At 47.0% G+C, this 15751-nt stretch overlaps 1 protein-coding gene across 2 annotated transcripts in view; it reads left to right on the top strand.

Moving 5' to 3' along the window:
* sfswap (splicing factor SWAP) overlaps window positions 1-13818 on the top strand; it is a 71024-nt gene extending 57206 nt beyond the window's left edge. For both annotated transcript variants that reach the window (XM_061262917.1, XM_061262916.1), the window contains 4 exons: window positions 2571-2717; window positions 8124-8282; window positions 9399-9471; window positions 13113-13818. In XM_061262917.1, coding sequence (XP_061118901.1) covers window positions 2571-2717; window positions 8124-8282; window positions 9399-9471; window positions 13113-13178 — 445 coding nt within the window. In that variant the 3' untranslated portion in view covers window positions 13179-13818. The remainder of the gene's footprint in view (window positions 1-2570; window positions 2718-8123; window positions 8283-9398; window positions 9472-13112) is intronic.
* The last annotated feature ends 1933 nt before the right edge of the window (window positions 13819-15751 follow it).

The raw sequence follows: 15751 nt of genomic DNA, 5'->3' as shown, positions 1-15751 counted from the left end.
GTCTGTGTGTGTCTGTGTGTGTCTGTGTGTGTCTGTGTGTGTCTGTGTGTGTCTGTGTGTGTCTGTGTCTGTGTCTGTGTCTGTGTCTGTGTCTGTGTCTGTGTCTGTGTCTGTGTCTGTGTCTGTGTCTGTGTCTGTGTCTGTCTGTGTCTGTCTGTTTGTCTGTCTGTCTGTGCACTGGCCCTGATGCGTCCTGTGTAACATTACTCTAGTTTCCGCCTGTTTAATTTTTCCACTCTGTGTGCACAGTGTACTGAACACACACCTCAGCAAAGCTCTTTTCTGCCCTGCCTCTCTGTGGGAACTGCTCGTCTTGCCTACACAAGCAGAGCACCCCTTACTGCAGTCGGTCCCATACCCTTAAACTATCAAGTTGTTAACAGAATTATAAATGTCATCTGGCTTCATTGACACGAGTGCTTCAAAATGCCAGAAACGTCAAAAAAAGTTTGAGACCACATACCGATGAATAAGGATTGTCTAACAAACTTTTAATGAACTCATAACTTTAGTTATGAATTAGTTATTCTCCTTAGCTTGTTTTATAAAGCTATGGTTTGTAGTAGTCATGAATTCGTTATTTTACTGCATTCATATGGATCATGCTCGACTGCAAACCAGATGTCATTATTGTGGACAAGAGCATGTGGAATGGTAAAATGTGATGAGGATGGCACTGTGTTGATCGCTTAATTTTGAAGGTGAAATTATTTATCTTTTTACTGTTATATTCAACAGAATTCTAAACCAAATGTGACACGACAAAACAACATGAACGCTATCCTCCTTTTCCGAAGCATGTTGGAAACTGCCTGTATTATCAACAATTACTGAGCACCATCACCATAGCAACGTATATTTTATTTGTTGTCAGTGCAGTCCTGCGCTTTTTTCCTGTACCGTCTCTACCGTGATCGATGTGAGTACAGCATTAATGTCCTTGGCTCATTTTATAAAGCCGTGGTCTGTAGTAGTTATGAATGAATTACTCCCCCTGGCTTGTTTTATGAAGCGTTGGTCTGTAGTAGTTATGGATGAGTTACTCTCCTTGACTTGTTTTATGAAGCTGTGGACCATATAGTTATGGATGAGTTACTCTCCTTGACTTGTTTTATGAAGCTGTGGTCTGTAGTAATGAGTTAGCTACTCTCTGTAGTAGTTATATTCTAGTATCTTTAGACATCAAAATTACAAGTTCCTTGTTTAAATGACCTAATTCTATATTTTATTGTGAGTGTATTTACTTCTGTGTGTGTGTGTGTTTATTTGTGTGTGTGTGTTTATTTGTGTGTGTGTGTGTGTGTGTGTGTGTTTATTTGTGTGTGTGTGTGTGTGTGTGTGTGTGTGTGTGTGTGTGTGTGTGTGTATGTGTGTATGTGTGTATGTGTGTATGTGTGTATGTGTGTGTGTGTGTGTGTGTGTGTGTGTGTGTGTGTGTGAGAGTGTGAGAGTGTGAGAGTGTGAGAGTGTGAGAGTGTGAGAGTGTGAGAGTGTGAGAGTGTGAGAGTGTGAGAGTGTGAGAGTGAGAGAGTGAGAGAGTGTGAGAGTCAATTGTAGCAGAGAAGAAATAAAAGATTGGTTTAGTACAGTAGTCATCACTCCTGGTCCTGGAGAGCCGCAGGGTGTGCTGGCTTTCGTTGTTACTCAGCGTTTAATTGATCAGTTAAAGCAGTTAATTAGACAGTTCGCTCACCTCACCTGGTTTCTTGAGTCTGAATTGGTTGCTGATATTAAGGTGAAAAACAAAAACAAGCACACCCTGCGGCTCTCCAGAACCTGGAGTGAGGACCACTGGTCTAGTTAATAATTTAACAGTTGGTAAGATTGCGTAATAATCTTCATAAAAATAATTTTGAATGTGTTCTGCGGTTTGTAAAGCGGCTGAACTCTGTCGAGGTAACATTAGCCGTGTGGATGAGCTCTGGAGAGAGAACACACCGGATACTACAAAGCAGTTTCATTTTTTCACGCGGTTGCACCATTCATTCGCCTACGGCTCTCGGAGACAGGAAAATACACACTACACACTGGCCGTTCTTGCACGTTACACGCTTGCCGGTCTTACACGTTACACGCTTGCCGGTCTTACACGCTACACACTGGCCAGTCGTACACGCTGCACACTGGCCGGTCGTACACGCTACACTGGCCGGTCGTACACGCTACACACTAAGCGGTCGTACACGCTACACACTGGCCGGTCGTTAAGCATGCTTGAATCAATAAAGCGGTCCGTGTGCCTTTTTTCCCCCTCCCCCTACCCATAGGCGCTCTCTCGTTTACACCGCGTGAGGTATTCGTGGGGTGTTTTTTTCGTCCCTTGGTTATGGTTTATGCCGTGTGAGGTATTCGGGGGTGTTTTTTTCGTCCCTTGGTTATGGTTTTGGGGTGTGTTTTGGAGCGCTGGTTTAGGTTCTGGGCTGCGGTTTCGAACACGGCCGGGGAGGAACAGAACGTTCCCGGGGCACAACTCGACGGACTCTGCGATTGGGCGGAATGCAGAGAGCAGACGCGAGGTCTTGTTCCGCGAGTCGCCCGTCTCCACGGTTAACAGCATTCTCTCCCCCCAGGTCTCGCTCGCCCGGCCGCAGGGAGAGAGAGAGGGCCACGCACTCGGCCGAGAGCAGGCGCGAGGAGCGGGAGAGGGAGCGGTACGTCCCCAGCGCCTATCGCCGCGGCAACAGCCCCGGCTTCAGCAAGAAGCGCTCCAGGTCAAGGTAGGGTTGGAACCCTGAACCCCCAAATCACTGTACCATGAACCCCCCAAATCCATGAACCATGACCCCCTGAATCCCTGATTGCCTGAGCCCCCGAATCCCTGAACCTTGAATCCCCAAATGCCTGAATCCCCAAATGCCTGAACCCACAAATCCCAGAGGGAATGGGTCGAGAGAACTTTATTTTTCCATTAGGAATTTAATTTGTGTAAAAGTAACAGTGTGTACACAGCACATAACAGGACAGAGAAAAATAATAATTTGACAACATACTAGTGCAGCTTGAAAACAGTTTCAGTTATCCAAAGGTTGGGTCAGAGCGAAAAATAGAAGCGCAAAAACTCTGCCTTCGGTGTCGTCTGGTAATACCCCGCCCTGCAAGCCATCAATCACATTTTAATTTAGCACACGACTGCAGTGTTTGGGACAGTCTAGAGCTGAAGATGAGTAAAGCAAACATTAAACAGACCGATGCCTCAGCCGTTGAAGGTGTGAGGTACATGAATGGCCCCTGCTCTGTACATCTCATGTACCTTGTCATTATACACTCTTTTAATACACCAGATCAGTGCTCCTCGCTCCTGGTCCTGGAGAGCCGTAGAGTGTGCTGGCTTTCATTGTTAACTCAGCATTTAATTGATCAATTAAAGCAGTTAACTCACCTCACATGGTTTCTGGGGTCTGAATTGGTTGCTGAGATTACGGTGAAAACAAAAACCAGCACACCCTCTCCAGGACCAGGAGTGAGGACCCCTGCAGTATATACACTATTTTAAGTTTCACTTCACAAATAAGGCATATAATGACATGCACACAATCCCAAAAAAATGTAGCAATGTATGTGCTTAAGCACCGCGCGACTGCAGGTACCTTATACAGATAATAATGAGCAAGTTTCCGTTCCGATGCCAAGAAGTAGGCCGTCAGTTCCTGAGCCCCGCATTGCAGCACGCACACACGCACACGCATACACACGCACGCACGCACGCACACACGCTCACGCACACGCACACGCACACACTCACACATACGCACACTCACACATACGCACACACACTCGCACGCACGCACACTCGCACACACACACACTCACGCACGCACGCACACACTCACGCACGCACACACACACACACAGAGTGGGAAGGATCCTCACCCAGATAACCCGGTGTGTGTATGTGTGCTTGAGCGCGCGTGTGTGTGTGAGAAACGCTCACACTTTAATAAAACGGGCGGTCCAACGTTTCGGCGCGTGCGACGTCTTCCTCGCAGTCGACAGAAACATTCTAGTCTTTTCTGTAGTCAGGGACAGGCCCGAGACGCAGAAACGTCAGTCACCCAGTTTTATTAAAACTGCGTTTCTGGGTTTGCGGTGCTCAAGCTCTCCTTATTTACGGTTCATACCTCTGCAGTCATCCTAGGAAGGATTCTTCTGTGTGTATATTGGACTGTCCAGGCTGTGAATCCCCAGTTTAATCCGGTTTTATTGGCCTGGCTTCAAGCCGTCTGTGTCTGGTGCTCATCCGGTGGTCCTCACTCCTGGTCCTGGAGAGACGCAGGGTGTGCTGGGGTCCTCACTCCTGGTCCTGGAGAGTCGCAGGGTGTGCTGGGGTCCTCACTCCTGGTCCTGGAGAGCCGCAGGGTGTGCTGGGGGTCCTCCCTCCTGGTCCTGGAGAGCCACAGGGTGTGCTGGGGTCCTCACTCCTGGTCCTGGAGAGCCACAAGGTGTGCTGTGTTTCTGTGAGTAACAACAAAAGCCAGCACACCCTGTGGCTCTCCAGGACCAGGAGTGAGGACTCCTGTGTTGGATATAGACCCACAGGCCTTGCTGTAGCCTAGTGGCCAGTGTACCCTGGTTTCCCCCAATGCTGAGGCCTTAAAGCAGAGCTGCACAACTCCGGTGTTCGAGGGCCGGTCTGCGTACTGTTTTTTTGTTCCAACCACTTGTTTTTAATTTGCTGACAGCTTGCCCTTGTTGTGCACCCCTGCCTTAGAGGCCAGTTTCTGGCCCAGACATCCCACATACACCCATAGCCCACCCCCACATATACCCATGACCCCACACCCCCTGACTTCCCAGACCTCCATCTCATTCCAGTCGAACTAGCATTGAATCTGGTCTGACGAAGCATTTTATCAAGTTCTGTAACTCTAAAAACACTCACTCGGTAGTCTGAAAGTTTCTTTCTGATTATGTTTCCTCTTTCAGTAATATCGGCCCTAAAAACATATGTAGGGCAGCGGTCTCCAGCGATTAATCTTAAGTTGTTTAATTCTCTTAGCCCTCGCACAAATACATTTATCAGGCAATCAATTACCGCCACTGTATTCCACATTAATAATCACCTCCAGGCCCAAATGAGCCAAAATAAACGGAGGAAATGTTTGACTTATTTTATTTTGAGCACAAACACGCTCGCAGCTGTGGGTTTCTTTGGCGGCCCTTAATTGCGGAGACGACGTGAAATCCGGGTCAGCTTTCGGTTAACGGCGCAATCCAAAAATGATAAACGGGAAAACTCCTCATATCCTGTCCCAGTGAGGGATCAGGGAATTCCAAAATTGGCATTAAATTTACTTTAAGATAAGAGCGATGTACACTCACTGAGATCTTTATTAGGAAGACACTAGCTTGTTAATGCAAATATTTAATCACCCAATCATGTGGCAGCAACTAAATGCATAAAAGCCTGCTTGTTTGTGCCAGACAGGGTGGTTTGAGCATCTCAGAGACTGCTGATTTCCTGGGATTTTCACACACAACAGCCTCTAGAGATTGCAGAGAATGGTGTAAAAAAATAAAAACATCCAGTGAGCAGCAGTTCTGTGGGCAGGAACGTCTTGTTAATGAGAGAGGTCAGAGAAAAAGGCCAGTAAGGAAAGGTGACAGTAAGGCAACTAACCACACATTACAACGGTGGTATTCAGAAGAGCATCGCTAAACACGCAACATGTCGAACCTCTTAAGTGGATAGACTACAGCAACAGAAGACCAATAAGTCAAAAAAATAAGTAATAAGTACCTAATAAAGTGCTCACTGAGTGTACTTTATTGAACCCTACATTTGACCCATCCTAGTTACTTTGGACTGGGGACCAACTCCAGTTCTAAGGCCAGTGCTTTGGTCAGTGCCTGACACAGCCACGCCCCCCTCTGCATCAGTTTTCTTCCCAGCCACTGAGGAGCGCTGTTTCATGGTTTCTGCATGGGGAGTCTTTATCTCCGACATGCCTTTCGACACCAGGGATTTCACTTCATAAGTGTGAAATTGTAATTGTTTAGTGCCAGTGTTTTAAACTCTTTTTTTGCCCTCAGGCAAAACATTTTCTGTCTGCGAATGAGGCCTGAGATTTGGGAGTCTATCAGACAGGTTCGACCCTAGTCACAGACCCGACCTTTCTGTTATCGGGAGTGTCTGTTATCACGGTGTCTGTGCATGGTCCATGCTTCAGAAGTCGCTTCACCCACCAGTCACGAAGTAGAGCTGGCATTTAAGAGGAAAGAAAAAAAACAAAAAAATTCCATAAAAGTTGTATTTTCTCCTGAGAAAATAGCTAGTTTCCGTAAATCAAACCTCAAGCTGGGGTGGACCTCCAAACTTCAGAAGTTATGTGAAGTGCTTTCAAACATCACCACTTGTGTCAGTTGGGTGTGGATACACTCAACTGGGAAGGCCAGGTGGTCATGTGATGCGTTTCTGTTGATCACAGTGAAGCTCCATGGCTATGCTTCTGATTGGCTGTCATGTCAGCAGCCAACTGATAAAAGTGGTGAAGTTGTATCATATCAACACCCCAAAGGCAGGAGGGTTTTTATTTCATTATTTTTTATTTTGTGAAGAAGGGAGCTGTGGAATATTAATAACCCTACTCCCTGTAGCACACTGGCACTAACAGCTAGCCAGCATACACAAAATAACCCTGCTCCCTGTAGCACAGCAGCGCTAACGGCTAGCCGGCATACAAAATACCCCTGATCCCTGTAGCTCTGTGGTGTTAACAGCTAGCCGGCATATTAAATAGCCCTCCCTGTATCACGGCTAACCGGCGTAGACACTGCTGGGCCAGCCCCAGCCACCTGTCTCTGCAGAGATAACCAAGGTTTAGTTAACACACGGCGGGGAGCTGTTGGCGGTTTTTTCCTAATTGAAACCGTGTGTCTGCGCGGGGAAAGTGGTTATTCTACCTCCCTTTCTCCCTGCGGGGGCAGTAATTGAGGGTGTCTGAAAGACTGTGTGGTCTGCATCCAGATGAGGTTAAACACCGCAAAGGTCTTACACCTGGATTTAAATGGTTAGTTTAAGAAGAAAATTTTAGCTCACTGGCATATCCAGGCCTAACATTTTTGAAACTTTGTTTACTTCTGGTCCCGAATCTGGCCAGCACCATTTGACAAGAAATCTGGGGGTGTCCTTTGCACATCACTTTCTCCTGAGTGGCTCTGGTGTCCAGGCTGAACGGGCCTGTCGGGGGCCGATCACGTTGTGCTTGATGGTACTGTCAGACACCTGGCCCTGGCAGCTCAGTCATTCAGGCATCAGGTGAGAGCTTGCGTCTCATGGGGGCCCTGCAGTAGAGTGGAGTGTCGCTCAGTCGAAACTTTATTTTGGAGCGTTTCGGAGCGTAAACGGAGTCTTTATGGGCATCTTGCATGAAAATGGCCTTCGCCCACTCCATACTGGAAACAGTGCCACACGGGGACGGAGCAGCAGACACCTTCTGCTGAAGCCTGCAGTGGAGCCCACGCAGTCCGTTCCGACCAGTAACCCTCAAACCTAATGTTCTTCTCACAGTCCTGCAAATGAGGCCGAGAGAGACTGTGGGTGTGGGTGTGGGTGTGTGGGTGGGTGGGTCGGTGGGGGGCACCCTTGGTCCTAAGGCTCAGACCCTGATCTCCAGTCTGACTCACCTGGAACCGTAGTATAAAGCCAGGGCTATCATGATGCTTCTATAGAAGCTTTGTGTTGTGTCCTGACCCTGTTCTAAATTAGGTTTCTAGAAGCTTTCTGTTGTGTCCTGACCCTGTTCTAAATTATGTTTCTAGAAGCTTTGTGTTGTCTCCTGAAACTTTCCTAAATGATGTTTCTAGATGCATTGTGTTGTGTCCCTGACCCTGTTCTGAATGATGTTTCTAGAAGCTTTGTGTTCTGTCCTGACCCTGTTCTAAATGATGTTTCTTGAAGCATTGTATTGTGTCCCTGACTCTGTTCTAAATTATGTTTCTCGAAGCTTTGTGTTGTGTCCTGACCCTGTTCTGAATTAGGTTTCTAGAAGCATTGTGTTGTGTCCTGCACCTGTTCTAAATGATGTTTCTAGAAGCTTTGTGTTGTCCTGAAACTGTCCTAAATGATGTTTCAAGAAGTTTTGCGTTGTCCTCTATAAGTCTAACTTCCCTCACCCTCTCTCCAGATCCCCCCATGAGAAGAGGAAGAGGAGCTCCAAGTCGCAGATGAAGAATAAGGCCTCTTCCTGTTCCCCGTCCTCCTCTCCAGGCCGAGCAGGAAGCAGGAAGCACTCAGCTAGCCTATCGCCTTCCGGCAGCCCCGCCTCCAGCCTGGGGAGGTCCAGGTACTGCACTCCAATTGGTCGGTCAAGTTTTAAGTTTATATAGTTAAAAGAAGGGACAGTGCATAAAGGCAATGTAAAATGTGCCAGATTTAGCTATCAGGGCTATTTTTCATCAATGGTCCCTGGCCGTTTGACGGGAAAGCATAAAGGAACACGAGTCGTGGCATAATTATTGTTAGTTGCTATGTATGTGTTGTTATCATTCATTATCGTGTTAAGCTGCCAATGTTGATCACGCTGCTACGGTAGCAATGCGTTGGCTAGGTTTCTGTCAGTTTGTGAATCACTGGTCACGAGACGGGAACACTTTGGTTTGGTCAGGCCGCTCCTTCCGAATGTAGCAGGTGAAGCACATCGCTCCGCGCCCGGTGAGATTATCCGACTGATTCAGTTCCCAAACATCACTTAACCAACGGCTGTATAACGCGAAACGCCCACGCTGGAAAACCTGACAGACCTACCCTATTTCGTAGTGATTTATGAATCACAGAAGTTGGAGTGTCTGTGTGTGTTTGTGTGTGTGTCTGTGTTTGTTTGTTTGTGTGTGTGTGTGTGTGGGTGGGTGTTGTTCATCCTCGGACCAGATAGGTTGTCGTATTCACTTTGCTCGAGCGGAAGAGGTGCTTAAGGAAGACGCACGGCGCTTTTGAGTACAAGTGACGGCTTTATTACAGTTCCCCCACCCCGCCCCGTACCCCCCTCCTGTGCTGTGGTCTCCCACCGGACGAGAGGGCAAATATTTTGAGGCTCTCCCACTCTTTGCAAACACCGCCCATGCCTCAAAAAAATACCAAAAATAAGTTGTGTCTTAGTCTTATATTTAGTCTTAATCTTATTTCCATTACATTTTTGCTAAATGAGACAAAAAAAAACTGCCAATGAGGAGAGAAAGTTTGACTCTTTTCAAGATGACAGAATTTCACTTGTCAAGCAAACAGGAACTTAAAACAAGCAAATGTTTTCTACTTCGGAGAAAGATTATTATTACGACACTAAAAACGCTTGTTAAGACGGACATTCTTTCGCAGTGCGTCTCATCCATCCCGGGTTCTTTGTGTGGAGCAGCTGCCCTGGCGACCGTTTGAACAGTCCTCTTGTGCTTGTGTGTTTTGGCAGGGGGGGCTCTCTGGAGAAGGACAAGCAGGTGTCGTCGGCCATCGTGTCTTCGGTGCAGGCTAAAATCACTCAGGTAAGCTGGGGCCGGCCTCTCCCGTCCTGCCGCTGTAGGATTCTCACCCCGCCCCTCTTATCCGGGGAGACGAGCGAGACCGTCCCGCCGAGACCAACATCGCGCTTCGTAAGAGGTGCAGGAACACGACGACCGGACACCTCGCCAATGAATTAAAGAGAAATAAGCCTGGTCACGTCACGGTACAGAACAGGCTGAGGGGAGCACTTGTACGGACAACGTTGGGAGTGCATTGGGTTATGTCAGCTGTCAGCTGTACTCTGAATGAACAGGGCCACTGTGTGCGTGAGTGTGTGTGTGAGCGTGCGAGTGTGTCTCTGTATACGTCTTTGTGTATATTTGTGTGAGTGTGTGTGCGTAAGCGTCTGTGTGTGTCTGTGTATATGTGTGTGTGTGCGTGCATGCGAGTGTGTGTGCATGCATGTGAGTGTGTATGTATATGTATGTGTATATGTGTGTGAGTGTATATGTATATGTGTGTATGTGTGTGCGTGCACGTGTGTGTCTGTGTGTGTATGTGTGTGCGCGTGTTAGTGAGCGCATGCTTCCTTAGCTTGTTCTACACACATCCATGCCATAATCATGAAGTTATTCTGATTAGTTATTCAGGAAATTGAGGTTTTTAAGGTCGCACAATACTTTTAGTTTTGTTTGTGGGGAAATGTGTATGCATGTTGATTTGTTTTCTGCATACAGTGGAATGTGCTCTCGGGCTTCCAGGCTATAGCAGGTTATTATGAGTTTGCCGTTCGGTGCATGTTAACCGCACCGCAAGCTCTCCCTCACACCGTGAGCAGAAGTAATAAATGGGTTTTATTGCAGTATTTCTACAGCGCTCGAAGCTCATCTGAAGACAACAGTATTCCCATCATTTCTACCAGTGATTTCTTTATCATTCGGTGACATATTTGCTCCATTGTATTGTAGTCCAAACGGCTCATTTATATGAATTTTCTTCATTGGGATTGTGTGGCTATATTTGATACTTTCAGAGTGTTTTTATAACGCCTTCAGTGCCAGGGAAATTTCATTTTCCGCAATATGGGGCCTTTGAAGTGTACACAGGAAGTGGAGGCAGTGCGCTAGTTCACACTACTGGTTGACTGGCTGTACCGCCCATACAGGTCCATCTCAAAAAATTAGAATATCATCGAAAAGTTCATTTTTTTCCGTAATTTAATTCAAAAAGTGAAACTTTCATATATTATACAGTCATTACACATAAAGTGAAATATAATATGCCATTTTTTTTTTTTTTTTTTTGATGATTACAGCTTATGAAAATCAAAAATCAAAAGCATTACCAGTCAAAAAAAGGATTCATAATACAGGAATGTCGATCTTCTGAAAATGATGTTCATTTATGCACTCAATTCTTAGTCGGAGACCTTTTGCACAAATTACTGCATCAATGCGGTGTGGCATGGACGCAGTCAGCCTGTGGCACTGCTGAGGTGTTACGGGAGCCCAGGTTGCTTTGATAGCGGCCTCGTCTGTATTGTCTCATCTTCCTCTTGACAATACCCCATAGATTCTCCATGGGGTTTTGGTCAGGCGATCACAGTAATGCAGGTCTGTGCAGGTGGCCAATCAAGCACAGTAACACCATGGTCAGCAAACCAGTAGTTTTGGCACTGTGGGCAGGTGCCAGGTCCTGCTGGAAAAGGAAATCAGCATCTCCTTAAAGCTTGTCACCAGATGGAAGCATGAAGTGCTCCAAAATCTCCTGGTAGACGGCTGGGTTGACTCTAGACTTGATAAAACACAGTGGACCAACACTAGCATATGACATGGCACCCCAAATCTTCACTGACTGTGGAAACCTTGGGATCTTGATTTCCAAATGAAATGCAGAATTTACTTTCTTCTGAAAAGAGGACTTTGGACCACTGCACAGCGGTCCAGTTCTTTTTCTCCTTAGCCCAGGTAAGACACTTCAGACATTGTCTCTGGTTCAGGAGTGGCTTGACACTAGGAAGCCCGTATTTCCGGCACACGTCTATGCATGGTGGCTCTTGATGCACTGACTCCAGCCTCAGTCCACTCCTTGTGAAGCTCCCTTGAATCGGCTTTGCTTGACAATCCTCTCAAGGCTGTGGTCATCCCTGTTGCTTGTGCGCCTTTTCGTACCACACTTTCTGTCTTCTGTAATATTATAATATTTTGAGATATTGGATTTTTCATGAGCTGTAAGCCATAATTAGCAAGATAAAAAAAACAAAAAAAAAACACTTGAAATATTTTACTTTGTGTAATGAATCTAGAATATATGAACGTTTCACTTTTTGAATTAAATCACGGAAAAAAATGAACTTTTCCACGATATTCATATTTTGAGATGCACCTGTATATCTGTAAACCCCCCCCCCCCCCCCCCACACCCAGGCATATCCGCACAGACGAGATCCGTTATTTTAAACGTCCACAGGCAGAACCATGCAGGAGACGCCAAAACTTTGAGAGGAGCGAGAGAGAGGAGCGGGAGGGGAGGGGAGAGGAACGAGAGAGAGGAGCGGGGGAGAGGAGCGGGGGAGAGGAGCGAGAGAGAGGAGCGAGAGAGAGGAGCGAGGGAGAGGAGCGAGAGGAGCGAGGGAGAGGAGCGAGAGGAGCGAGCGAGAGGAGCGAGGGAGAGGAGCGAGCGAGAGGAGCGAGGGAGAGGAGCGAGGGAGAGGAGCGAGAGGAGCGGAGAGGAGTGAGAGAGGAGCGAGAGAGGAGCGAGGGAGAGGAGGGAGAGGAGGGGAGAGCGTTCGTCTCGGCTGGGAACAGTGGGAGAAATGGAGATGCGCGGACGTTCATTTTTTAGAGTGTGCGGATCGATGTCGTGTTTCTGGGGGCTGCGTTGGCGGTAACCTGGCCTTGGACAACGTCTGCACCCCACCCCGCAGGAGTGGTGTGGGAGATGGACTGTCCCTCCGGTCTGAGGTGCAGTCTCTCCCCTGGGGGAGCTGGTCTGAGGTGCAGTCTCTCCCCTGGGGGAGCTGGTCTGAGGTGCAGTCTCTCCCCTGGGGGAGCTGGGGAGGGCAGGCCCAGTGGATTTGGGGCACGCTTAAGCTGTCGGCTGACCGACGCTCTAGAAACATGAGGCTAGTGTGGGTGTAAGAATGACGCTCTTTGCTAAGCCCTCTCTCTCTCTCTCTCTCTCTCTCTCTCTCTCTCTCTCTCTCTCTCTCTCTCTCTCTCTCTCTCTCTCTCTCTCTCTCTCTCTCTCTCTCTCTCTCTCTCTCTCTCTCTCTCTCTCTCCCCCCCCTCTCCCTCCCTCTCTCTCTCTCTCTCTCTCTCCCCCCTCCCTCTCTCTCTCTCTCTCTCTCTCTCTCTCTCTCTCTCTCTCTCTCTCTCTCCTTTCTCTCTCTCTCTCTCTCTCTCTTCTTTCTCTGGAGTTTTGAGATGGAAATGGGGGTTTGTTAAAGGTGAAAGCTATGAAATTTTAATGCCTTTTCTCTGGACTGTTGTGGTGAAATAACTGAGTAATAACTGGTTGGTTCTTTTTTTTTTTTTTTTTTTTTAGCCCCTCTTCACTTTTTATTTTTATTTTCTGTATGTTTTTTAATGTGTTGATTATGTTTGTATCTCCATCTTTCCTCTCCCTCTCCCCCCTCTCCCTCTCCCTCTCCCTCTCTCCCTCTCTCTATCTCTCTCTGTAGGACCTGATGGCCAAAGTCAGGGCCATGCTGGCCGCCTCAAAGGAAATGCGGAGCGGCCCCTCCTGAAAGTGGGCGGGGCCAACCACAGCCGTGGAGAGGGGCGGGATCCAATCGCATCTGCTCGCCAGGACAGCGGAATCTTCCGGCCAAAGCGAGAAACGCAGCATTCTGCCTGCCGTGCACACAGGCTCCGGGAGCTTTCAGTTCCGTTTTCCCTTTGGTTTCCTTTTCTTCGTTTGCTTTTTTAAGTCCCTACATGATGTTTAGTGGATGCTAAAATTCTCCTGTTGTCCGCCAAAAATGGAACTGGAAAAGGACAGCTGGTTGTTGAAGTTTCGGTCTAAAGCAGAATCATGTCAGTCTAAAGCTCAGTCTAAAACATTGTATTAAAACGACCGTTGGATATTACCAGGGCCCCCAACTGCCAACATTTAAATTCATTTGAAGAACAAAAAACATTTCGCAAAATGTCCTCCAAATATAGCCTCTTTCCTTTGTACACAGAGTTGCATGTTGCGTTTAAAAGAGGCAGAGCTGTATCCTTCCGTGAAGGTTCTCTTTTCTTTTGGGATTGGGCCCGGCCGAGCCCATCCCTTTTTCCTCTCTTTTTTTCGGCCGTGTGGCCTTCCCTCTCATTTGTACAGAGCTTAGCGTCAAACTGCTTTGTAAAACATTGTTTGTCAATAAATTTCAATAATAATTAAAAGCTCATGTGGTCCGAATTGGATTGTTGTTGACACACACCAGTTTTGCATTTAAGGTACAGGGACACACATCAGTATTGCATTTATGCATGACTGGGGGGACCCGCAAGGTCGGCGGTTCGATCCCCGGTGTAGCCACAATAAGATCCGAACAGCCGTTGGGCCCTTGAGCAAGGCCCTTAACCCTGCATTGCTCCAGGGGAGGATTGTCTCCAGCTTAGTCTAATCAACTGTACGTCGCTCTGGATAAGAGTGTCTGCCAATTGGCATTAATGTAATGTAATGCATTTAAGGTACTGGGGCACATATCAGTATTGTATTTCAGATGCCCAGATGCAGTGCAGTCTCCTTGCATTGCATTTAAGATGCTGGAATGCATAGCTCTTAAGATGCTGTAGTGTCCGTGCCCACACACCTGGACACACGCACTTGCTTTCTATCCTTCTATCCATTTAAGATGCACATCACACATCAGAATCTCATTTAAGATGTTGGTACTGACATCAATATTGCATTGAAGGTGCTGGGGCACGTCAGCATTGCGTTTAAGGTGCTCCGATGCAGTGGACTCCACGCACACACATTCACTGCCTCTCCTTGCATTACGTTTAAGGTGCTGGGACGAACCTCAGCATTGCATTTAAGGTGCTGTGTTTACCCTGTCGGAAAACTACTGATTGATACATCACTCCTGATGAATTGGCAATTTGTTTCAGTTGGCAGATCAGAATGGTGAATGGCATGTTGACTCCAAGCGTGAAATGACTATTACAAGCGCGTCTTCCATTTTAAAAATCCCTCCAATTATATCATCAATGTCTGCCACTGACCTTTCCTGTAAAGTGAAGTGGTTTCCTGATTGCACATGTTAGAAAGCTTTACCTCAACTAGCTGATTGTCAATATGTAAGCCTGTGTTTGGTCAACCTTTATCATTTTCAACAGGTATAATTATGAAAAATTAAGTTTTCAGCTATGCAGAAAAAAGCCGCCTTCACATCGCAACAAAGCAGTGACTTGGATGTTGTGGAGGCCATTGTCTTTTTGTTTAGAACAGCTCTTCATGCGTGTTTTGATATTTATGGATTTGATGCTTTTAAGTTGTGGAGGAAACTTGCTAGTAGCTTTGGATTAAAACAGTCTGCCAAATGACAAAAATGTCATGGGCACAGCAGTTCTGAGTACATTACATTACATTATTACATTACATGGCATTTAGCAGACCCTCTTATACAGAGCGATGTACAACAAAGTGCAAATCAAACACAAGAATAAGTGCAAAGAGGACCTGAGAGGACAGTACAGTTCCGAGTCCTAGTGTAAACATACAGAAAATCAGAACCCTTGAAGAGTACAATCAACTTTCAAACTAGCATACCATAGTTGGCAGCTAGAATACAACAATACAACAGCCAATAAAAAAACAATACCTATACAAGTAACAATATCTATACAATCTATACATAAGTGCCATTACAGTCTAAGGCTAATCATGGTGGTGAGTTGGGGAGGGAAAGGTGTAGCCTGAAGAGATGGGTCTTCAGTCTGCACTTGGTTGCGGAGCAGGGGGGTGACATGAATGTCTGGGAACATTAAATACCAGAGGGGCTGCAGCATTCTGGATCAGTTGTAGGGGTCTGATGGCAGATGCTGGAAGGCCAGCCAACAGAGAATTGCAATAGTCCAGGCAGGACAGGACCATTGCTTGAACAAGGAGCTGAGTGGAGTAGGTGGTGAGAAAGGGTCGGAATCTCCAGATGTTGTAAAGGAAGAACCTGCACGCCCGGGTCACCGTAGCGATGTTCTCGGAGAAGGGTAGCCTGTTGTCCATCACCACTCCAAGGTTTCTTGCACTAGGGGATGAGGTCACTGTGGTATCCCCTAGTCAGATGGAGAAATCAGAGAAGGGAGAGGTTAAAGCAGGGATGAAGATTAC

Source organism: Conger conger, chromosome 12 (genome assembly GCF_963514075.1).
Source record: "Conger conger chromosome 12, fConCon1.1, whole genome shotgun sequence".
NCBI classification, from domain to species: Eukaryota; Metazoa; Chordata; class Actinopteri; order Anguilliformes; family Congridae; genus Conger; species Conger conger.
This window is presented reverse-complemented; position numbering and strand designations above follow the sequence as displayed.